The sequence below is a fragment of the Columba livia genome, chromosome 18 (assembly GCF_036013475.1).
Source record: "Columba livia isolate bColLiv1 breed racing homer chromosome 18, bColLiv1.pat.W.v2, whole genome shotgun sequence".
Lineage (NCBI taxonomy): Eukaryota > Metazoa > Chordata > Aves > Columbiformes > Columbidae > Columba > Columba livia.
Genome location: NC_088619.1, coordinates 11035491 through 11059794, shown reverse-complemented (window position 1 = coordinate 11059794; position 24304 = coordinate 11035491). Strand labels below are relative to the sequence as shown.

Here is a 24304-nt window from a genome sequence, read left to right as displayed (position 1 = left end):
ATAAGGCGGGGGCGGGAGGAAGTCGTATTAACGAACGTATTAATGTAAAATAATTGTCATGCAACGTGATGTCGCACAGTGCAATGACAATGACAACTATCTATTGTCATTAAGTCCTTTATTACGCTGATGATGCACTACACCTAACCATGTTTCAGCTCCATTGGAAAGCATGAAAACTACCTTGTAATGTGTAAACAATTAAACAATTAAATTATTAAATTAAACAATTCAGGATATTGTACCTATCCTATCAAAAACTAGCGATATGCTTTTATTCAGCAGGAATTTGTTTAAATGACTTCTTCCGTCTGATGAACGTTAAACTATAGGTTGTTAAACGTATTCAAGATGTAAGCGATACTTTGCGTTAAAAAGTATGTTCAACAAATAAATAGATTGCCAAATAATAAAACTAATAATAAACTATTTTCTTAAGCAAGGCTTATACAGCTGTCTGTCTTTCTAGTACTACTATTGAATCCAGATCCCTGGATTCAGTCTTTATTACAATGATTTATACAATGTAACTTGATGTTGAGTTGTATCTGAAGCACAATCTTGCCCCATTTCTTCCTAGTCATGAATCAGCTTCTGACAGGATCTTTTGTTTATGCACTTTCTGTAATTGTACTGCAGTTTCTTCATTAAAAAAGAATGAAGAAAAAATAGCTGGTAAACACCAAGTCCCTTCCAAATTTAACTGTCTTTATAGTAATTAAGAAATTACAAATCCCTCTGAGTACAGTCATGCGGCTCTTTCTCCATTTGCCAACTCAATCAGTACTATTCTACACAAGAAGAACATGAACAAAACGCAGCAATCAAAGTCAGTTCATTCAATGACCACCTGTTTCTTTTAATTAAAAATAATAATTTAATGTGGATTCCAGGAAAAGACTGAAAAATCGGCCATTGAATCATTTTTGAACCGTGGTCAAGTTGTCTTCTGTAGAAGTATAGAGAAGGAAATAGTTGATTGGTAATTGTCGCTGTTAATTAAATACGATGTTTTTCTGTTTGTGTACCTCTTCACTTTAGTGACCAATGACAGACCCCAGGGAATGGCAGAAGATGTGCCAGGGAGGTTCAGTGGGACATTCAGAAAAGGTTCTTCACCCAGAGGTGCTGGACACTGAACAGGCTCCCCAGGGGGGTGTCACAACCCCAACCTGACAGTGTTTGAGATTGGACAACGTCCTCAGACACACGGTGTGACCTGTGGGGTTGTCCTGTGCAGGGACAGGAGTTGGACTCCATGATCCTGTTGGGTCCCTTCAAACTCAGGACATTCTATGACTCCGGTGTCTCTGAAATCCATCATGAGAACAGCCTGCCTCTTCTGTTCTCCATTGCATCCTTCTTGTACAGTCTTAAAGACTTATTTACATTGGGTTTATTACCTTGTATTTTTGCTTTGCCTTGGTTTTCTTATCCCACCACTACCTTTTTTCTTCTTTTAAATAGAGTTGAATGCAGCTCCGTTCATGCTCTGAACACCTCTCCGTGTGTTACGGTGTACGAGTCGTTTCCCATTCCGCAGTGAAATTGATGCTTTTCTCTGAGTTACTCCTTAGAGTCACTCCAAACAGTGAAACTCCACATTGTGCCCGCAGGGAGGATTCCTGGAAGGAGTCAGTGTGCACTTTCTTACTATTCCGAGTAACAACATGGGGTTGTGTCATTCCTCTCCTTCTTTGCAGAAGGGCGTTCTTAGTAGCTACATGTCAACCTGTGGAAGATTTTTGGGGGTGTTTGGCAGGTAGATTTAGAGCTCTGGGTAGGAATAACCACTGTAAAACCCGGCTGATCCAGAGCTGAGCCTGCCTTGAGCCAGGCCTTGGGCTCAGTGGGCTCCAGAGGTCTGTGCCAGGCTCAGCCCGGCTGTGATCCCCACCTGTTTTTGACTCTTCAGGCAATAGAAGTTGTATCTTTTCTATACTGCAGCTCTGCGAGGGAAATATCAAATAAGCTTTAAGCATTTGTACGTTTTGTAATAAAAAGTGATGTATTCTTTATATTGCTGACTTCATAATGTTACTTAATCACTCGCAAGAGTCTCAAATTCTCTTTGCTTTCCCTCTCCCATGTGCACAGCCACGTTTGGTCAGGAGAGAGTAAAGCTGGTGACTAGCTAAACAAGGACTTTTTGGCGTGTCTTGCTTCTGGGATCACAGAAGCCGTATTTTAAGCCCTGGAAGTCATTTCAGTAGAAGCATCTGGCTTCTTGGCTCCCGCAGCATCTCAAGGTTAAAGCTGCTTTCTCAAATGAAGATGCCATGCAAATCACCAATTGATGTTTCTGTTAATAGGAAAACAAGTAGCAATGTAGTGCTGCTTCGTGTCTAAAATCTCCACTGATGCAACCTCATAAGTCTTCTTTATGTATTTTATACTTTAAAGCAATGCGATGATTTAGTGCCTGCAAAATTGTAGTCGGTTCGGTGTTGCTACCAAGGGGAATAAAATTGTAATCAAAAGGGAGTTTTTAGCAAGAATTCAGAAATACAATGCTCATAAGCTGTTCCGCGATGTGTTAAAGCACAGTTGGACATGTGCTGCTGGTTAACCATGCGCTTTCAATTACCGCACACCCCCGGCTTCGAGACAGAGAAATTACGGAACGATTTCTCGCAGGAGGGTGCTTCCCCTTGCCGTTCAATAAGGGGAATGGATTCATTTGTGCTAAACAAAATAAAGAAGGCAGGAACGGTGGCGATGCTGCTGCAGGGGGGCGAGATGGGGCTCGCTGGCCGCGCACAGATTGCAGGATGTGCCGTTTGGGTGAAACGCTCCGTGTTGTTCTGCTTCCCTCTGCTGGGGTGCGGCAGGATCCCCTCCAAGCCCCAGCCCCTTTGGGCAGAGCCAGAGCTGCAAACTCATTTATTTACTTTTTAAGGGTTTCTGCTCCATTTTTGGTTTTCTTTCCGTAGGTCCATGTAGTGCACAACGCGGATCTACGGGTCAGGGCACAGCAGAACATCAGCACCTCTCAGCTTGGAGACTAAGGAATAATTTGATCTATGTTTTCAGAGCCGTAGATGCCCGATTGTGATTTGTCTTTATAGGGATTCCGCACCCGCATGTGTCATCACAGGCTCTGGGACTCCAGTCCGTTGGAATTGCAGAGCGCTGGCTAGTTTTCTGCCAATTTAAAGGTTTCTCAAAGACAAATATTTAAATGTCTGAGATATTGATTGCCCAGAGTTTCCTTTCTCATTTAATTATGCTACATTGCATTCAGCTGTACTTATAAAAGTGGGGAATTGTCTTAATAATAGCAGAGAATTCACTTTTTAGCATGAAAATAACATGAATTTAAATAGAGTATGTTATTCATCACTGCTTAACAAGTGCTTTCCCATTGCTTTCCCACTGCCACTCTCCCCCTTTGTAATTTTGATGGATTTTGGAAACGGCAGTGGGTTTTCCCTTTGGAGTTTCACAATTAATCTATGCCAAGTTTAGTGCAAAGTTCAGTTCTCTTGCAAATAGCAGCCATTATTTGGCAGTTCATCTGTCATATCCTGGCTTGGCTCCCTGTGTTTACTATGAAATGCGACTGCCAGCTCAGCTTCAGGAATTATTGAAGGTTTACATTGATTAAAAGGGGATATTTGAAGGAAATTTGCAGGGCCTTACCTCTCCCGCAGGATTTTACCTCTAGCTGAAAAATATTAAAGACGGCGTTCTTTCCTCAATAATGCATTTATGTCACTTAATGCATATTTAACATTGGGAAGTAATAAACTGTACTAGCAACTAATAAGTCTTAATTTCTGTTAATGATATAAGTAATTAGTACTGGCAGTGTAGAAATTATTACTAATATAGTTGCTTATAATTAAAGTGTGAACTACAGATTGAAGGGTAATTCCAAGTGCATAAGAAGCACATGTTAATATGGGGAATAAGATAAAAGGGTTTTATCATCTGTGATGGGTGTATAGAGATCTCGTGGCTTTCTCTGTATGTTCTCAGCCTTGCTTGGAAAGTAATGATTTGTGTATTTCAGTTTACCAAAAATGATAAAATGCAGAGGACTGAAATAGAAAATAAGGATTAAATGCTGATGAAGAGCGTACTCTCTTATTTGTTAGCTTTTAAATATTTTTGAGGTGCTTCTGTTTACTTCTATAAAGGGATTTTAAAAGAGAGAATTCCTACATGCAAAGTTTCCATGTCAGGAGTAGTTTTCGCACTTTTTTCTTTTGTGCCTGGAATAGGTGATTTCTTGTGTGCATATAGAATAATAACTAATAATCATATTCAGTTGTTCCTTTTAAACATCACACAGTGTAGGCATTTTCACTCAATGATAGAAAACTAATATTTATCATAGTGAGCAGATGATGATTCCAACTGTATCCATTGAGTTATGCAGGGCCAACCTCAGAGTTTGATCCAACGGGATTTCTTCATTCAGGTGACCTGCTTAACTTGATAACAATGTATATTCCATTGATTGGAATGGGATTATTCGGCAGTGTTTGTTATAGAATTTCAGTATAATATATAGGTTCAATGTACTTAGTAGACGTTCATTATAGTAATTTCCCATAGTTCTTTCTCCTCTATATCATTACGTTATAAATACCACTTATGTCAGATGTTAAACACAACTTTAAAAATCAGGTTTTTCAGTGTTGTTCTTAGAAGCTGTTTTGTCCTTCTCAGCATCAGATGTTCTTACCAAAGGAGTGTTTAAGTGTCTATAAAGGCAACAAGTTCCCTTACATCTTCTAAAAAAAACTAATTAAGGAAGAATTAGCTTTGAAAATGTCATTTAAATTGTTTGGGAGGCATATAGTCCGAGTGGATCCATCAGATGAGGCCGTAGTAACGCAATGTTCCCATGACCCATTGGCTGTATCTTTAATAAATAACGAAACAGATGTTCTCTGGAGCATCGAATGTCATTCCACTTAGGGTAACTGTGTTTACAAAATAAATATGGTTGTTAGCAGTTTGCCTTTCATATCTTGGGCTGTATAACAAAGAGAACTGTCAAAATAGTCTCAATGTTAAATAGGAACCAAGGCCAACATACCTGCACCAATGTAGGTACCGCTCTAAGGGTTGTGAATGAATTACGTGCTGGAATAGCTTAACTGGCAGAAAAGGGAAATTTTTGGTATTTAAAGTAATATTTTAAAGGTGTGTCGATCTTATTTGTTATGACTTGAGAATCTCTTTTTGTGTTTTTCCTTCAGGATCCCAGAAGCAAGCACAAATTCAAGATCCACACCTATGGCAGCCCGACCTTTTGTGACCATTGCGGGTCGCTGCTCTACGGGCTTCTGCACCAAGGGATGAAATGTGACAGTAAGTGAAGGTCTTCTGTGTTCCCAAAAGGGGATTCTAGAAAGTGGAGTGGAAACACTTGGTAACAGCTTCTTATTTCTTTTCTGTGGAAAATACCATTTCAAATGTCAGCTATTTATAGTACTGTTATATTTCAAGTAGATACTTCAGCACTATACTGCTATACTAATGGTGTATTGAGTTTGATGTGGCCGAAGAGCATTTGCCGTGGCAGTTTGAGGAAGGCTTTTTTTGCACTAGTCTGGTGAATGCACTGTCAAAGACTGGAATTTCAGTTCCTTTGGTAGCCAATGTCCTATATTTTTCTTGCATTTCATTTGTCTTGGAAGTCTCCTGCTAGAAAACCTAACAATCAATTTAAACTTTACTCCCTTTGTTGCTGATGCTGGCACGAGTGCTCTGTTTTCTTAGTCACATTCCCAGCAAGGTTTTATTCCATATTCACTATTTTTTTCCTTGCACTTCACTAATAATATCTTTAGTTTTATGACATAGCCTGTTTTATTCTCTGTTCCATTGAGTCCACAAAAAGACAGAAACCAGCTGTGTCGTTCAGTTGAGATACACACATCTGTAATCTGAAATCTTGCCAGCATTAAGCATTGTAATATTAACTTTCACTGTGCTCGGTGTTTGCAGTGTAATCATATTATTGGCTTCTCATAGCTGTCTGAACCGATTTTGTATTCACAGCCTGCGATATGAACGTTCATAAGCAATGCGTAATAAACGTGCCGAGCCTCTGCGGCATGGATCACACGGAGAAACGGGGAAGGATTTATCTGAAAGCTGAAGTCACTGGTGACAAACTGGAAGTAACAGGTAAACAACTCAATCTGGAGTTTTGGCAGGTATTATGAGTGTGTAATATAAACTGGGTTTATGTACCTTGGTCACATCTTTCTATATTAAAGCCACCGAGAGTGTATTTCCCTTCAGAAGTGTGAGGATTTCATTCAATGTATCTTGAATCAAGAAGTGCTGTGAACTGGTGTTCTTGAAAACAAATAGAAAAATGAAAGCTGTAGTAATAGCTTTAAAACTCAGGAATATTAATTAGAAAGCCACCGTAATGCCAGTTTTCCGTGTAGGATCGCTCACTGTTGCAGAAGTTAGCCATCGACTTCTGAACACAAGGAACACTCTCAACTTCCATCAGCTGAGGACTTGTTTCCTGCATTTTGGAGTATTTGATAAACACAAGCACCTTGGATTCAATCCCAGATACTCGCAGTGAGTTATAAAATAAAGACATCATGGCATTCTGTAAGGTTAAGGTTATGGAGATAGGGATGGAGAGGAAGGAAAGGGAGGGTTTCTCCCAGGATTTCTGAGTCAGCTCTGGCCATGCAAACACACACACACACACACACACACACGCACACACACCCTGGCCATCCCCAGTCTGAAAAAGCTCTGAAAAATACATTTTGCAAGTGGAAGGACTGTTTTGTCCCCCTAGATAGACGTGTAGTAGACGGTTTAACTCCAACAGAACTTCCTTGTGCGGTGTCAGAGATTGGAGTTTATCGCTTGGGATCTGCATAAGAATTTGTATTTACAGCATGTTATATTTGTTCTGTACATTCTTCCTGTTTTAGCAGTTCAAGCTTGCAGAAAAGTTCTTTACATAAAAGTGGCAGTGGCCTTGAAATTAAGATATACTTTTTTTCAATAAAAAACACTCTACAGACCAAGCCCAGACCGGGTGACATTTGGGATACTTCTGTGCATGTTTAACTGAAAAGGAAATAACCAATTGTCCGATAGCTCGTTATTGCTATGCAAAAATATTGAACTCCTTTTCTCCCAGTACGGCAGTGCTTCTAAAATACTGACTGACAAAGCCTTTGTTAGAATATGCGGTTCGCAGAGCTGCCGAGTGCGATGGCACCGCCTTCAGATTCAGGAAAGGAGGTGAATTAAATGTCCAGGAGGTTTAGAAACAGCGGGAAAAATAATAAATGATTGGCTGTTTGGTTTGAGCCTTTACCTGCATCTTTGTCAAGGGAATTACTGTGTAGGTGTTGAACTCCTTCAGCTGAATTCCTTAATATCTGTGCTCTGCATTCTGTTTTGGTCGTTAATTACTTCCTGCTGATTCTTTCAGTCGTCAATCTGGGTGCTTAAAGGTGGACGTGCAGTCGTTTCTGTGTGAACACTGGAGACTCTGCAACACCCTTTCACAAATAAATCGGGATTTTGTGTTATACGCTTTGCCCAAACCTGGCTGTCCTCCCAGTGCTAGTCACTGTGCCACCCCCAGGGCTCATTTGTGTTGCAATTCTTTGATGTCAGTGGTGTATTTTATAGCTTCTAACTTGAGAGTTGCATTGGATATTGATAACTTATTGCAGAAAATCAGTGTGGTAGCTTTCTTTTTATAGGAATACTCTTCAATTGCTTTTTCTGAAGTTACTGAATTCGTGATGCTTTCATAGATTGAACTGACTTGGAGATTCTGCTTTTCTGCATAGTAAAGCAGTTTTTGCTATTCTTAATCCATGCTTTTTGCACTGAATTTTCTTCCTCCTGATGTACCTTAAAAATTTTGCCACTCACATTTACTTGTTGACCCATCTTATAATTTGGGACTCTTCTGGCTGAGATTGTAGGTGGTTGAATCACAGTTCTGATTTTTTTTTTTTGTTTAGTTTTGTTTTTGCATTATTTTTGTAGTGAATAAACAATCACCTTTGTGAGAAAATAACCCCATCTGGTGCACTGACATATGAAAAGCTGCCTCATTATTGGGATCCGAAACTGTGACCTATCAGTCGCTGGGAGTTGGATTTGACAGCAGCTGACAATAAAGAATTGCCCTCCCGACACAGACACCGATTTAGAGGCGGGTTGTTACCCACTCGCTGTCAGCTAATGCACCCCACCGTTACGTAAATGTCATTAAAATATATATATACACACACACAGCCCAGAGTTTTCAGGGATTTTAAGTGTATTTTCATGAGCTGAAAGAATGCAGAAAATCTGGTTCTGTTCCTCAGTGATACGCTGTGATTTAGAAGAGAAGAGCTGGCAGTGATCTCTGCAGAGGGTCAGGGCACAGAACAGGCTCTCCAGCAATAACCACCCTGGGAGTTCTGCACTCACATTCTTGATGAATGTGTGAATGCCGAACCCCCCGTGGCACCACATATTAACATCCACTGGCTGTGGGCAGCTGGGTTAAGGGCCTCTGACCAAACAAGCTCGAGAGACAAACTGGAGAATTTTGCCACGTTTCTAGATGCTCATAAAAATTGTTTCCTTGAAGAACCACCCACGCACACTCTAAATAACTTTATTTATGGTTGTCTAGGTCAGAATTAGTGTCTGTCTTTGTTAGCATTAATTTCATCATATTCTGCATCTGATTTTAAAGGGGAACATATATGAATATTACAGCTATTTGGCGAGTTTTTAGTACCAAATACCTATAAAACGATCCCAAATAATTACTTGCATGTGGGAGGCATTTTTAATATCTCAAAGAGTGTGAACTGCATGTTTCATCTCACTGATATCTTCTGTCTTCCTGGCATTCCCAGGATCTGCAGGGTTGCTGTGTTCCTAACAGAAAGATCTCTGCCTTTAATAAATGCCAACCCCGGTAGCAACTGAATGCTCCCCATTTCCTTAATTAAATTTACTTTACCATGAAGAAATAGGCAACACGTAGTATTTAAAAGTAGCATTAGATTTTCATAAATGGCCATCTGCATGCATATAAAAAATCAATTGAAATGCTATACGTTTATGTAAGAATATAAGCGAGTAAGAATTAGAAATTTAGTAGTCTAGATGCTTTTTCAGATGACTTGATACATCTATGTTAAGACTTATGTTTTATTAAGTAGCTGTCCTACCCAGTAGCACATATTTTTTATTATGATAGTTTTTATAAAGGTAATGTTATTATACAAGTAAAATACAGTTGCTCCTATGAGATTTCCAGTTGAAATTGAAACCGGAGAACCTATTGCAGGCGCAAGTATTCTTAAGGGGCATTAGAGATGATGGTACATTTTTGGTTAGTAGGAGAGTGTAACTTAATAAATACAGAGGAATGAAGTATCATGCAACAGTGGTTCGTTGTTATTCTTGTTCTAGGAAGGGGATTAATCATCTGTTTCTTGTGTGTTAATCACCTGTGAATTGCAGGCGTAACAAGAGCTGACATTTGTTACATGTCCATCGGTCAGGATTCAGGACATGGGGTGTAATGAGTAGGAATTGGCCTTGGGAGGGATGTTAAAAGAAATTCTAGTTGGGTATAGGAAGTAGTTATGGAATAGAGAAGAGTCTCATATTGAGAAACCCTTTTAGTGGCTGAAAACTGTATAGAAAGGTCCTTGGCTGGGAACACAAGATCGTCTGTCGCTCCCCTAAGTCATCTGTCAGCTGGGCACATCACTGGAATCCACATCAAAATCTCCTTCAGGAAGTCACGAGAATTATGGAATAATTCACTGATGCGTTATTAGGGGAAGACAGAAACTTTATGGTGCATTGGAGCCAATAAAGGTCTCCCTTTTGTTTCATTTTGCGGGATAGTTTGCTAGACGGGACAATTTGAGACTCGAAGCCTGTTCTAAAAGCAGCGCTTCGCCTGCAGTTGAGAGATTTCTGCTCATCTAAGTTGCCTGTGGGGAGGAGAAGATTGGCAAGAAGCGGTTGCTGTGATTAGTAAACTGTTTTATTATCAACATTGGGAATTCAGGAAAAAGGTAGCTGTGACTCACTTGAAAAGGAACTGAGTAACAGTTTTGTTTTAGGGACAGAAACATTTATTTACTCATTCCCATGACTAAATTTATTTGCTGGTATTGCAAGAAGTTATAAATCCATAACCGCATATGGCTTGCAGCTTTTGACCTATGCGATCTCATGGAAAAAGATTCGGTTTTGTCATCCGCTCTCTGAATTCCTCAAAATTCCGCCCGAATTTCTTCTCTTTACGTAAAATGTCGGTTGTTCTCTGCCAGCCCACTCCGTCTTATTTAGATATTTATTTAAAGTGTGAATACCTAAGAGCCAGCTCTGTATTTGCTTTATGTCTTTATACTATTCCTGGAAAAGTGGGCGTCCCAGATTTAGACCCGGCTTCTGGATAGATACTGCTGGGTTATAAGTAGCACATAATAGATCAGCCATAGGACAGATGTCAAATATTCCACATTTTCTGCTGACTGAACGTTTATGATCTTCATTAACAATGAGGAGGGAAATGGTGCTTTTTTTCCCATGGCAAATTAACTATTTCTGGTTTTTTAGAAGGAAAACCTGGGCAATTGTGGATTTGTTAGAAACTTCAATATGTTCTACTCTTCACTCTCTTTCCACCTGTGTGCATTCTCAGCCCCTGTTAATAGTCTAATCTGGACACAATGATAGGAAATGTAACTTGTACCATCTACTGTGCTCAGTACAAAGGTCATTATCATGCTTATTTTATGACAGAAAACTGGCAAGTAGTATTTTAAATTGCTGTCCGAGTTGCGCTCCAAGCGATGCTGAACTGTATCTCACTTCAACCATTTATAAATCAGAATAACATCCCCATCATAGTATTGAATTAACTAATAATTATAAAGCAGTATGAGAGTAAGTTGATTTGTTTTCCTGGAGTTATTTTTCGTTTAACTTTCTCTGTTTCAGCCACGCACAAGAAAGAGCCTTTGGTGGGGAGGGGAAATCTGTTTGTCTTGTCAATCCTCTTACAGAAACCTGACCTACTCTGTTAAAAATAGGGTGCCCTTCAAGAGGTGGACCACTTAGATGCTAATTCTTTATAAGCACTATTTAGCACTAGAATCATCATGCTGTTTCCTCAAGAAGCACTAAGTCAGTCGAGAAGAGCTGTCTAAGGGTACTAATTATGTAGACAAAAGTACAATTGGGCCAGATATCTTAAAACAAAGAGTGAGATAATGACTTATTTGGCAGGCTGTATTTAGTGTATGTTGCATCTTTCCTTCCCAATTCATCTTCGAGCTTCTCTTTTTCTTGTATTTAGAGGACTTTTTTCTGTTTCCCATGTTTGCTGATAAAGAAAGAAGTGACCTTACACACGCTGCATGTCCCGCTCTGCTGGTGGTCTCTGGGCTGGCATCAGTGGTGGCTTCCCCAGAGCACAGATGGGACAACTCTCAGAATGCTGCCGGGTTTCACACCGAGTGTCTCCGCTTAAAAATTAAGCATAAAAGATCAGCCTGAAGACACCACGTTAAAATTAAGCAATTCTGTTCAAGGAATTTTAACGGAAAACTTCCTAGTGTGTATTTCTGGAAAGCTGGAAGCTGTAGAACATGTAGAGAGTTCTGCTGTTCGCTTATACCCGTCTACAGTATAGAAATAAAAAATAAGAAGTTGATTTTGAATCTCGATGTTACTCCTCAGAAGGATTTGAAGATCACTTTCAGGGTGCTAAATTTGAGTATTGGATGTTTTTTCCTTTCATGGGTTGAAAACAAGTGGTTTTCCAGCTGACCACTGGGTGTGAAGACCCTCAAAGAGCAAACTCAGAGTAAATGAGAGTGGAGACCATTTCTCGGACCCAGAGCTCATCTCCCTGATTGCAGAGATTGTGGAAACCTCCAGATTAAGTGCTCTGCAAGAAAGATGCGCCTTTCTGTTCTTCTAAAACAGTGTATTTTTCTGGTACAATTATTTGAGTAATATAGTTAGTGAAGAGAATTACATTTTATTTTAAAGTTTTAGCCCATAAGCATTTTCCATCTGTCATTTTAAAAACACAAATTTAAGATACGTAGCTTAATCAGTATCAATTTTCGGTTCAAGTTAATGTGATTCCTTTCCAGCCATGGTCTAATTTCAATAATTAATTTACATCAGGGTATCTGTTCTGCATGAGGGTTATCTTGACGCTAGTATGTTCCAAACAAGTAGCCTGCATTCCTGTACTCTGCCTTCTTTCTACAGCTATTTTGGATAGAAAGTGCCACAGTTTTATCTGCTGTTTCTCTCTTCCAGCTTGTTCGACCACACGTAATACCTAATGAAATAGAGCAGATCAGACTGTTTGATCAAACTGTGTTTTGTGTGGCAGGGGCTGTTGCTTTCCCCAAAAAATTTTCCCTCTCCAGCTTGAATCAATCGACACAGCGGCTCAGCAGTAGATTCGCACTAAAGCGCTGTTGAGCAGTTCTGTCATTTGGCAGAATGCACGTGTTATGGGCACTGAACCGCTCTCTCCATCGCGTGAAAGGAAAAGGTCTCCCCAGAGCTGAATTCACCTGTGTGTAGGAAATGGAACAGAACACTTACCTAGTTTTGTAAATCACCTTCTGTGCTGTGGTACAACGGGTGTGTTATCTGCACCGCAACCTTTCGTTTCACTGGCCTTAATAAGACACAGTAATATCTGTCCTGTGCTTGGCGTTCATTGTCCATCTCTTTGGTCTTATTGTCATCCACCACAGCCCTGCCTGGATTTCTAAAGGGAGAGCAAAGGGTGTTTAGGAAAGATGTACCTAACATGCTGTGATTCTGTGATACTTCAGCTGGCCGACGTGCCATTACGTATTAGCATAAAACCTGTCCCCTTCTTATGCTATAAATAATGAGACTCATTATGAAATATCTGTGTTGCTTTGATGCCTTTCAACCTCCGTGCTGGGAGGTAACAAGTTGAAATCCTGGGAAGGTCTGTGATTTTTCTTGCAATGTGAAAATGCCATTGACATCTAGGGGAAAAGGAGGAGCTTGAGCTGCTGATCCTGACAACATGGTTTTTTGCATTAGTTCTGTTGGAGTTCTTAAGAGACTCTGAAGTTCAGATTTTTGTAGGAGATGTTTTCCATCAAGAAATATTGGGTGACATAAGGGTTGATCTTTCCTAAATTTCCTTTCACATTTCTGCAGTTCGGTAGATAAATTTAAAACCCCTTCTGATGCTGACACTGTGAAAGCAGAAGCTGAGGCACCGTCAGCCCTGGAGAACCTCCCCAGTGACTCTCTCCATCGCTGTCCTTCCTCCATGCCCTGGGAACCACGGCACCCTCCGAGCTTCTTGCCATTTTCCTTCCAGGAGCAATTCTAATCTTAAACTATGAACCTCACAAAGGAATTCCCAAACGAAAGCAGTTTTGTGTCCAAAACAAGCGCAGAGGGTTATTGCTCCCAGTAGGTTTTGAGCTCTGAATTCCCCATCCCAGCGCGGTCCCCGCGGCTCATCACAGCACGTCTGCTTTGGGTGGGTTGGGGTCTCACAGCATCACGAAAATGCACTTTTTCTGAGGTTCAGCAGGAGGTGATGGCTGAGTGCTGCTAGGGCAGAATGAAACCTTCCGTGTCGTATGAATGTTACACAGTCATTGTGCGGGATCGGTAGCAACATGATATAACAGCTTACTTTGTCTTCTTTTGACATTGTAAAAATAGAAGCTATATTAAGTTTTTTGTGAAGCTGAAGTTAAAATTGTCTTCTCTGCGCTTTTACTTTGGTTGCTGTCATGACATAATGCTTTCAGTGATTCCATCTGACAGCTAACGAGCTGTGAATCCAAGGAAAGCTTACTGTTAGGTATCTTCCAAGGGTGGATTGTATCAAATAACCTGTCGTCTGGAATCTGTTGTCATCTGGCTGTTGCCATTATAGTATTTGGCTGATTCTCCTGTAGTAGTATAACCTAAGACTGATGACTAAATAAAAGCACAAAGAATGGCTATTTATAGTGATGGATTTGGACACTTAATCATTCCATTGCAGGGAAGGAGCTGCCTGGAAGGTGCATGTTGTTTGTGAATTGCTCTTCTCTCCTGTCGTTTCTCTGGACTGTTCTTATAAATACCACTAAGTGCAACGTTACTTTAAAACAACTAATTTCTTCCATGCCAAGTCTGACAAGTGGGTTTCACGTCTTATCTGTTTTATTTTTCAGCGTTTCAATAACTCTGGTCTGACATGTTGTTGCTCTCTTACTGGTGATTTGTAATCCTATACAAATGATCTCTGTTTTATATTGACAGTGCGAGAAGCAAAAAACTTAATTCCTATGGATCCAAATGGACTTTCAGATCCTTATGTTAAACTGAAGCTCATCCCGGATCCTAAGAACGAAAGCAAACAAAAAACAAAAACCATCCGTTCCACTCTGAACCCAGACTGGAACGAGTCATTCACATTGTAAGTCTAATGGCTTTTGCTGGAGTATCTTTGTGCATATTGAATCATGTATTTCAGCTTTGCATTGGAAACCCCTCTATTTCTCTCTTTTCCAGCAAGTTAAAACCTGCAGACAAAGATCGGCGGTTGTCCGTGGAGGTCTGGGACTGGGACCGAACAACCAGGAATGATTTCATGGGATCTCTTTCATTTGGGGTGTCAGAGCTTATGAAAATGCCGGCCAGTGGATGGTAAGAGTTTCTGAGAAGACAGAGGGAGAGAATATTTCACAAAAAGATTAAAACTGGTATTTTTCTTCAATGTAATCTAGCCTTGTTTGAGCTTTTCGCTGTATCTCATGCTATAAATTAACTGAAAATGCAACCAGGCCTGGGAAACATAGGCTTTATATGACAAAGGAGGATAATAAAAGGAATGCTTTTCTTTTGTGGTGTTGGTGAAACTCCTGCTGGAGCCAGGAGCTGCTGCAAACTCCATTCTGTGTACATAGTCTTGTGATACGCATTTTATTTTTATCTCAAATACGATCTATTCATTACTAAGCGTATCACGTTATATATAGCTCAGCAAATTCGAATTACATGGGAACTGATTTTTTAAAATGCCATCTTATTACATGCCAGGTTAGGGTTAGAACTCATCACATCTCCAAAAGGACATCTCATCAGAGATGATTGTTTAGGGCTACAGAAGCACTGGAGATGAAGGTTCTTCAGGGTTTGTATCTCCCATCATATCACAGGATGGGTGGGAAGAATTTCCTTGCCTATGAAACCGCCTTGGCAGATAGCCTGGGATTAAAGATCTAATTTTAGGTTGAATCTATGGTGTTGCTGAGTTTGCTTTAGATCTTTGAAAGCAGTTCTTGACATACCTGTGACGTTGATACAAGCCACACACACAACTAAATCAGATTTTGAGGCTAACAGGAATAAAGCTGGAAAGTCACCACTTTTTTCTCAAATGTTGCACAGGTACAAGCTGCTGAATCAAGAAGAAGGTGAATATTATAATGTTCCCATTCCAGATGCCGATGAGGATGGAAATGCAGAGCTCCGGCAGAAGTTTGAGGTGAGGATTAAGCACACATGGGTGCGACTATATTTATTGGGTGAATTTTACCCTTTATTACAAAAATAAACCAAAAACACCTGCTAGAAGTTTATATTAGAGTGTTACTGTTTCTGTTGCCTGTGGCAGCAGCGTGTACCTTTGGGTTACTAGCAGATCAGACCAAATGGTTTAATCCAGTAGTGGTATCATTTTTTAACCGTTTAGTTTCTCTGCCATGACATTTATAAATCGGTATTTTAAAATACTCTGTGTCAAGTATGTGTGATCATTTCAGTGTATTTTAATACTTACTGCAATATCTGCCACCTGTTATCTGGTATCTATATTATTTGACAAATGAAGTTCTCAGAAACAACAGCATTTTCATACTTACAGTGATTTGCACTAAGTCCCTTTTTTTTTAAAGAAAATATTTACAGTGTTAATTACTGATTATTTGGAGCCTCAAAATCTGTGTAGAAGGTTGTCATCTGAAATTCCGGTGTCTTTAACACGGGTATGGAAGTTTTTAAAGATAAGAGGCGTTTACACAATATTTACAACTTTATCTGTTTATCCAAAAAGTAATGAATGTACCTATTGTGCATAAACAAACACGCCTGTTCCTTTCAACCTCAAATGGCGTTTTTTATGTTCACCATCAGGCAGAATTCTACATTATTATTAATAAAGATGGGTTAACCCAAGAAAGTGAGGAAAATCGGCATATGTTCAACTTCCAAGAGAGGAAAAGAAAAGGTGCATCAGTTTCTTCTGAACACATTTGGATCAGCTACCATACTTCTGTCTGCAGCATGAATTATGATTTTTGTTACACATTTGAGAAGTATTCGAATCTCCATTTCATTTTCCTTTCCTTACAGTTGTGATCTGACCAGTGTGATTTTATTTTGCTGCACCAGGTCATTTTCTAGTCAAGATCATATTAACTTTTTATCCTCCCTAGGAAGAACAGCATTAAGAGTAATTCTCTTCACCCTGTACATGTCTCTTTGCCATATACAGACTCTGGAATTGGGGGGATGTGTGTGTGTTGGTGATATAGGTATGGAAACCAACCTGCTTTTTCTCAGGACGGAGACAGCGCAAAGTCACTAGAATTATCTTATTTTAAAATGTCAGTTATTATATGCAGTATGTTCACAAATTGAATTTGCAATCTCTTAGTTTTGGGGTTTTAAAAAAATAACTTAGCGATGATATATGGGGATATTGGTAGCAAAGCAAAATATATAATTAAAACTAGGCCAAGACCAGTATAATGCACGATTACAGGGCAAAGAGATTTAGGGTCAGCCTCTCAAAGTTTATCATTATGAGAAGATACAGAGGCAAGCAGCATCTTCCAAGTAATGTTCTCACTTGGTTTCAAGGGGAATTACTGTGATGGCTCATGAAAATTAACAGCACAGATGTCTGAATGGTGGTATTTAACTTATTAGCTATTCTGGTACGGTACACAAGTGGTGCTGACTCTGATCATCTTTGACGTTATTTTTTGTATCATTTCTGTCTTGGCTTCCATAGTCGTTTTATTTTAGGTGCCCTGGGCTAAGGAGCATGTAGCACTGGGAAATATGCTGCTATTTGTGATTTAATGACATCACCTAAATAAATATTTCCACTGTTCCGAAATGAGCTTTGGAACCTTACAGGAAGAGGATTGCAGGTCAGGGGAGTGTATTTGCCAGGAAGATCAAGAATATAGATGGACCGAGGGGTCATACTGGGCTATCTGCTCATTTATCAGGTTTTAGAAAAGAGTAACTTCAGGGTGCTCGCTAACCAAGTCCGGATTTGTGGTGCCAGGTCTACTTTTCAATATACGACAGTGTGATTGATATCCAAGCTGCACTGATTTAATTTTGAGTACAAAATTGCAACAATTTCTACAAAAATATTGCATTACTAATATCAAATACTTAAAACGAATAATGGTGGTAGTGAAGAGCGATACACCAACCTAAGCTGTACAAGAACAGACAAACTTTAGGATGAGAGTCTCATTGCTTAATATTAAGGAAGAATAAGGATATTTTCGAGTTATAAAAGATCAGAGAACCCATAGATGTGAAATTTCTGAAACCAGTTTCTAGTCTTAAAAAAAAAAGTCTGACACTCTTAAAACTGACTTTGCCCTTTTGATTAAAGTTTAGAAAGCACTTGGGAGCTACTTGCCATTGAAATCAATGGGAGTTTTTAAAGTATCTGCCTGCGTCTGTAGTTCTTTAAGGTTTGGTTTCAAGTTCTCATTGATTTCAAGCTGTTTACACAAGCCTGTCACGTCTTTCTGGCTCCACTTTAACAACCCCGACTTCGTATTTAAATGGGGTTGTTAGTCATACAAAATTTGGGAAAGAAGAATTGAGAAGAATGGTGGTTTCATTAATGGAATCACACAGTGACTTTGCTAATTAATTTTAGATTTTATTGTGAGGAGTTTTCTTTTTATATACTGTCTATGTATTATCTATATGAAGTTGTCCGATATATAGAATTTGAGGTGCACTGCAGTATTTTCTATGCAACGTTTAATCAATCTACGTATTTTCTGGATCTCACCTATCACTAAAACTTACGAATTAATTATCTGCTCATTTAACGGTGTGATCAAATCTGTCTTCAGTGATTTATAGATGATACATCATTATTAATACTTAGAGATAAAAATACCCTCCTGTAGGAAGTGGAGGCGGGATAAAATCTGTCACTGTTTTTCATCTGATTTTCACCTTGGGTTGTGATTTTTCTCTCCGAATGGCATTATTTGTGGCCATCTCTAAACAAAACTCGGCTCTCAACAGACGTATTCGGAATAATTGTAGCTGCTCCATAATTGTCCATGCTGAGGTTGCCATGGGAACCCCCAATGGTCCCAGGTGGCTCCATGGACCCAAATGAGCAAATCTTAGCTGCAATATCTGCTATGTGTTATATACTTATTTTCTGGTTACAATATTTTGCTAGTCAAAAAGCAGAATATTGAAATAACACAACCTAATTGTGTTTTTCCTACCTGGCTATGATTTGAGCAGTAGCATTTTTTTTGCCATTTAGGGAGTTGTTCTGGTTTTTTTATTTGGCGAAAAGAAATATGCAGATTCTAAAACTTCTGTTGTAGGAAGTTATTTCGGTTTTGTCGATGCCTGTTTCCTGTAATTTGCTGCTTATTAAAGCACTTCTTGATACTTAAATATCACCTTAGGATAATAATGGGATAATACTGGTTTAAAAGTAGACTGGCTAATTGTTCCGTCTGTCCCCTCCTTTCCACATCACCATCATGGAAAATGTTATTAAAAATAAAGCAGCTGTTATGGTCCATATCAATGACTTTCTTTAATTAAAAAGAGAACAGAGAAGCTATAATCCTTACATGTAGATACATTTACCAAGTACAAGGTATATTAAGCGATGCGAGCAAGTCACTACAGGCAGCTTTGCTAATTGAAGTCATCCAGGCAAGTTGTTACGAGGGAATAGGTTACTGCTCATATAATCCTCATTTTAGGGCATCTGTGGGGAAGATACGTAATGCTCCTCCTGGTACATCCTCTTTAAGATGTCAGACATTTGCTTTTGTTCTAATTATTTTCTTTAAGTGTAGCTCTTTGTGTAGGTTTCAGCAGAACAAAATCATTCCCTTAGTTTCAGTGCTGTCCCCACCGAGGGGACCCGCACGGGACCGTTCTGGTGGCACTGGGGAGGAGCCTCCTTGGGGATGTCCATCCCCGTCTGCTGCCGTGGCCACCGGCTTCCAGCCGGGCTTGGTTAGAGATCGCAGCTGGTGCCAGTGGCTTTTCATGGCCGCTGGTTTTGTACCATTCCATTTAACTGCGTGAGTAACGATAAAATCACTCCACAATAAAACAATTGCTGATAAATAAGTATAGTTGTTCATATAAGTACTTTTTCTATGAAATAGTTACCAGTCAGGGTGAGGAAATGCAGGTACCATTTTAATCTATTATACTAGTTGACGTTGTGGGCCAGATCCGTAAACCCATGTAGCTGGGGGACCATACTGGTTTTGTGCTGCATTTCCAGTCTCCCCTCGCTGGGATTGATGCAGGTACTGGGTAAACCATCCAGGAGCAGCTCTTACGTATTATTGTCCACTCGCCCGATGGACTTTCAGCTGCCAAGAAGTGACGTGCCCCGGCTTTCCAGCATCCCCAGGTCTGTAGCTGCTGGGGCCGGACACCCCGAGGCTGCTGCTTCGGTTCTTCTCAGATTATCATCATCACACGAGTTCCTTTCACAGCTGCTTTGTGCCAGAGGAGTCGCTGATGAAGGCTGCACAGAAGCCAGACCTGTAGTTTCTTTTGCAGACTGAATGGATTGAAAAGTAAGGAGAGAGGAAACAGGGTAGATACTGTATCTAGGAATTGGAAGTGGTGACATTTTGGTGACACCTCAGTGCTTCTAAACATAACTAGTAACATGGTGATCTTAAAGTAAATGTCCTTTAAAATGCCTTACCATTTAAAATATAAGAACAGGACAATGTTGTGCTTGGCCATCAGGCTTGGCTGTAAATACCAAGAACCTCTCCAGTGATGGAGCTGTAGGTGTTTCTACTAAATTCCCCCAATATGCAGGACAGCATTTAGTTTGACCCAACTTGTGTGTTAATCCTTGTGCAGATGCGATTTTGTGAACTAGCAACTCACCTCTGTATGTATATAGCATGCAGAGCTGATGTTCACTGACACCACCAGGCCGCCCTCTGTGCGGTGCAGCCGGTGTTAGACGGTATTTGAAAATGTCCCCAGATTCCAAGGCACAATTAAAGCTTTCTGACGAGTTCCAATCTTGTTATACTCTAAAGAAACCCCCTTGGTTTATTCATCATTCCCTTTCTGAACATCAGCGAATCATGTTTGTTTCACGGCTCGTACTGCATTTCTTAGATCTTCAACACTCCCTTTAGTTTTGTTCTTTTTTAAAGCAGCTTCCAGCTGTTTTATTAGGAAGGACAGTACTTTCTGCATTAAGCTGGCGTTTTTCTGGTGTTCACAACAGTTTTAGGTCGAAAGGACGTTTTCTTTCTTTCCTTTAATCAACATCCAGGGCATCCCGGAGCAGTTTTAATTGTGAGCTGGAGGTTGGGTAAATGAACGTGCCGCACTTGCACAGCTGGGGCGGTAGCACAAGGCTCCAGGGACTGTTTCAGTAGCTTATGAACCCAATGACTTTTCTAATTACATACGATACTTCCATTCAAAAAAACCCAAAAACCTGGAGAAGAGCTTGTGATTTTGTTAAATTGTAAGTAAAGTTCTTCAGGTCTCTGTGTAAAGTCTTGTAACATTAGACATTTCTCTTAAGTCTTTGCAGGATGACAATGTTTGTGCCCCAGAGCTGTTATACTGCATTTACTTTATTCTATTATTTTTTTTTAATAGATAAAAGGTATGATCTCTGCCATACCTGTATCTAACCAGTATGCTTCCCCATTTTGAAGCAAGAGCTGTAACTTCAGGCAGTTCAGGGAAAAGAGAAATAAGGTTGCTGCTGCTTCTATTTGTAAAAGAAAAGATTAAATTGACTTTTCGGGAAAGAGACACTGAGTTATACTGAAACCATGACCAGCTAGAATATCACTGGCACATCAATTCACATTATGCATATAGGGATATAAAAAGAAGAGCTTCCTTTTTTTGGCCATGGCACTCATTCCTAATTTTAAGTGGTGCAGATTTAATCATTAGAGAATAGTTTGCAGCACTATAGGGATGCTGTTAGATGACTCCATCTGTTCTATGCTATAGTTTGGCGTGGGGAATTCCCATATGCAGATATCTGGAGTTTCCCATCCTCTCACCGTCTCTGGAAGTAGAGAACTTGAAGTTGCTTAACCAGATGCCATCCATATCTGGTCTCGGTTCTGATCAGCTTGTTATTTCTGTAGGGCTTTTCTCAGCCTGCGTGTTGTGATTTAAGGTGAGGAGTGTGCATAGAAAATCATATTGATAGCAGGGATTTCTGTTTCCTTTATATAAAGGTTAAATTTGTGTCTCAAAACAAGGCAAAAAATAACATTTGTGCTGTCACCCGTCTCCAGTGCTCGTAGTTGGTAAGAGCCCAGACCGCATACATCTGTACATACATTCAGCTTGGCGCATCGCAGTGGTTAACGACACAAGGAATGTTCATGCATGAAGCGTGTGCGTGTTCAGACCCAGTCCCACGCTGCAGAGCGGTTTTGTGACGTGCCCGTCGTCGTGCCGCGCTGCCCCGAGCCCTCGCCGTGACTTTCTGTACATACCAGACGTGTCCATCTCCGTGTCCTCGCTGCTCCGTCTTTATTCATTTACTTCTGCTGCTAATTGTTGTCGCTTTGCTCTGCCAGCCCTGTACTAACGGCGCAGTGTCTCCTTTCCTGTCTCTTCCAGGACTGTCATGTCAATCCCAGCTTCTTCAAGGTAGTTTTCTCCTTGGTGTTCTCCCACACCTTCCTCTTCACCCAACCGCCTCTACCAGTGTTTGAAGTTTATTTCATTCTCACCATGTTTTAAGGATGCACTTGTTTTTTTCTAAGGCTTCTAAGCGTTTTCTGATGGATAAAAAACAATTGAAGCATAAATCTTCCCTGATTTGTCACAAAGTCCTCCTTAGGTTAGAAGTTTACTCACCAAAAGGGGTCACCAAGCCTCAGCAGGTGCGGCATGCCTTTCCTTTTGAAGGAATTAGTTAAATGAATGCCACTTTCTCATGGAAAATGGTGCATCTTTAATTTGAAAGACACTCATGGAACTTCCACAGATTAAGTGATGCTCATGTTCACCCTATACTTAAATAGATACATTTGCATACTATAGCATGCATGTTTTATGATATAATATACTACATATATTGCTATATGTTAGTTGGAGTATACTATATCATAAGAGATATTGCCCATATGCACAGATGCTCTGATACCTGATTTACCAGTTCACCTGTTTACATCCCATTTTACCTCTTTCACACCTCACTGAATTATTGCCATAAAAGACGCGTATCAGCATTGAGAACATACCTGTGTGAACTTCTAATGTGCATGTATCTCTAACAAATTATCTTGCTTTCTCAGGGCAAAGGTTATGGACACAAATCACACTTTCAGTCTCATACATTGGTTGAATTTAAGTTGAAATTTGAAGCTCTTGTGTTGTAAACTGTTGTAAGACTTTAAGCCATTGTTATTGAAGCCATTATCATCTTCCAATACTATTTTTACAATTCAAGTTGACCTAGACCAGCTTACATCCTGTAGCTCAAAGCTTAAAATACTTAATTTAAAAATCAAGTTTTATTTTTGAAGAGTTGCTTGTGTTATTAATGCATGTTTTTACCGAATGTTTTAATACTCAACCAGAAAAAAAACAAAGAAAAAGACCATTTGTCGTTGCCAAGTATTTCCTAATGCAGTAATCATTTGTCATGTAATCAGTAACTGATTTTTTTTCTTAACTTTGATTCTTTATCTGGTATTTTTATCTCAGAAGAGCCTGTACAGAAGAGGACTATCCTTCCTCAATCCTTTATACCTCTTCTTATTTGAAAATAGAAGCCCGTGTTGGTTTAATTGATGAAACTTGTTTAATGAAGTGAAGTTACAAGTTTCTCTGTTGAAAGGTGTGTTAAAACAGAGCAGAACCTACCCTGAAAAACCCCATCTGGGATAAATATGAAGTTATATCTGACACAATTTTGTCACTTTGTTGTAAAATCCAGACCCTGAAGTGCACTGATAGAAACTGAGGAAAATCCTTGGACAGTTTGTGTTTCCATCGTAGGAGTTGCACCCAAAAAAAAGAGCTGAACGGTTTCCTGCAGCCGCTGCTGCTTGGGCAGAATTCAGACGCATTCCTTGTGAATTATAAACATGAATTCCAGCATAGAAAGTTGGCACTCTGTTCTGATGTGGAGACAAGGCTCAAAAATTCCATGTATTTCATGGAGAAAGAATGGTTCCCTGTTTATTGTCTGCCTTTTCTCTCTAAATGATTGCAGCGAGTTCGCATCGCTAACCTGAGCTCAAAGCATCACCGCACGCCGCGTTCCCCGAGCCCATCACCCCTGGCGTTCGCATGTCTTGGAAATCATGTTGTAAATAAGCAGTTAATGTGGGGCTGATGGAGAGGTTTCCAGCCCCAGGTTTCCAGGGTTGGAATTGGAGGGGACAGCAGGAGCGGATGGAGAAGACAGGCTGTGTTCCTGAGCGTATCGTGACCCTTCGGAGCTAGAAAGCAGCAGAATGTACAAAAATGACTTTATAATTTCGTAGCAAATTTGAGAACCTGTGAGCAAAGTCAAACAGCGTAAATACTTGTTTGGGGAGTTACCAGATACTGGGGCGGATCACGCATTTATGCTGCGTTTGTTCCCTTAGCAAAGTACATATTTAAATACATTATTTTGTTTTCACAACATCATGCAGAAAACACCTTTATCTTTGTGTGTCTGTGTGTGTGTTTAATAATTACATAGCATGTTAAGACCCAGATGCAGAATCCCAAGGCTTTGTAGCTTTTCTTGGCTGTTGTGTTTGATCGCAGGCATTTGCGCTTCGATCGGGTAGAACTGAAGTCATTAAGGATTATTTTAGAGCAGAAATTTTTTGTCCATATTGAAATGTTTTATGCTTAAAAGCAATTTATATACCTTAGGAGGTTTTATTATTGAAAATTAGTAGTAATTTGCATAATTAAAAATGAAGGAGCATATATAAAAGCAGTGCTTTTTTTGCCACTTAAGGATTTGCAGTTC

The 24304-nt window shown here is 39.8% G+C and overlaps 1 protein-coding gene across 2 annotated transcripts in view; it reads left to right on the top strand.

Annotated features, from left to right (window-relative positions):
• The window catches only part of PRKCA (protein kinase C alpha), a 116876-nt gene that overhangs the window by 70675 nt on the left and 21897 nt on the right, over positions 1-24304 (top strand). For both annotated transcript variants that reach the window (XM_065034975.1, XM_065034974.1), the window contains exons 4-8: positions 5214-5325; positions 6019-6147; positions 14317-14473; positions 14569-14703; positions 15448-15544. In XM_065034975.1, the coding sequence (XP_064891047.1) occupies positions 5214-5325; positions 6019-6147; positions 14317-14473; positions 14569-14703; positions 15448-15544 (630 nt within the window). The remainder of the gene's footprint in view (positions 1-5213; positions 5326-6018; positions 6148-14316; positions 14474-14568; positions 14704-15447; positions 15545-24304) is intronic.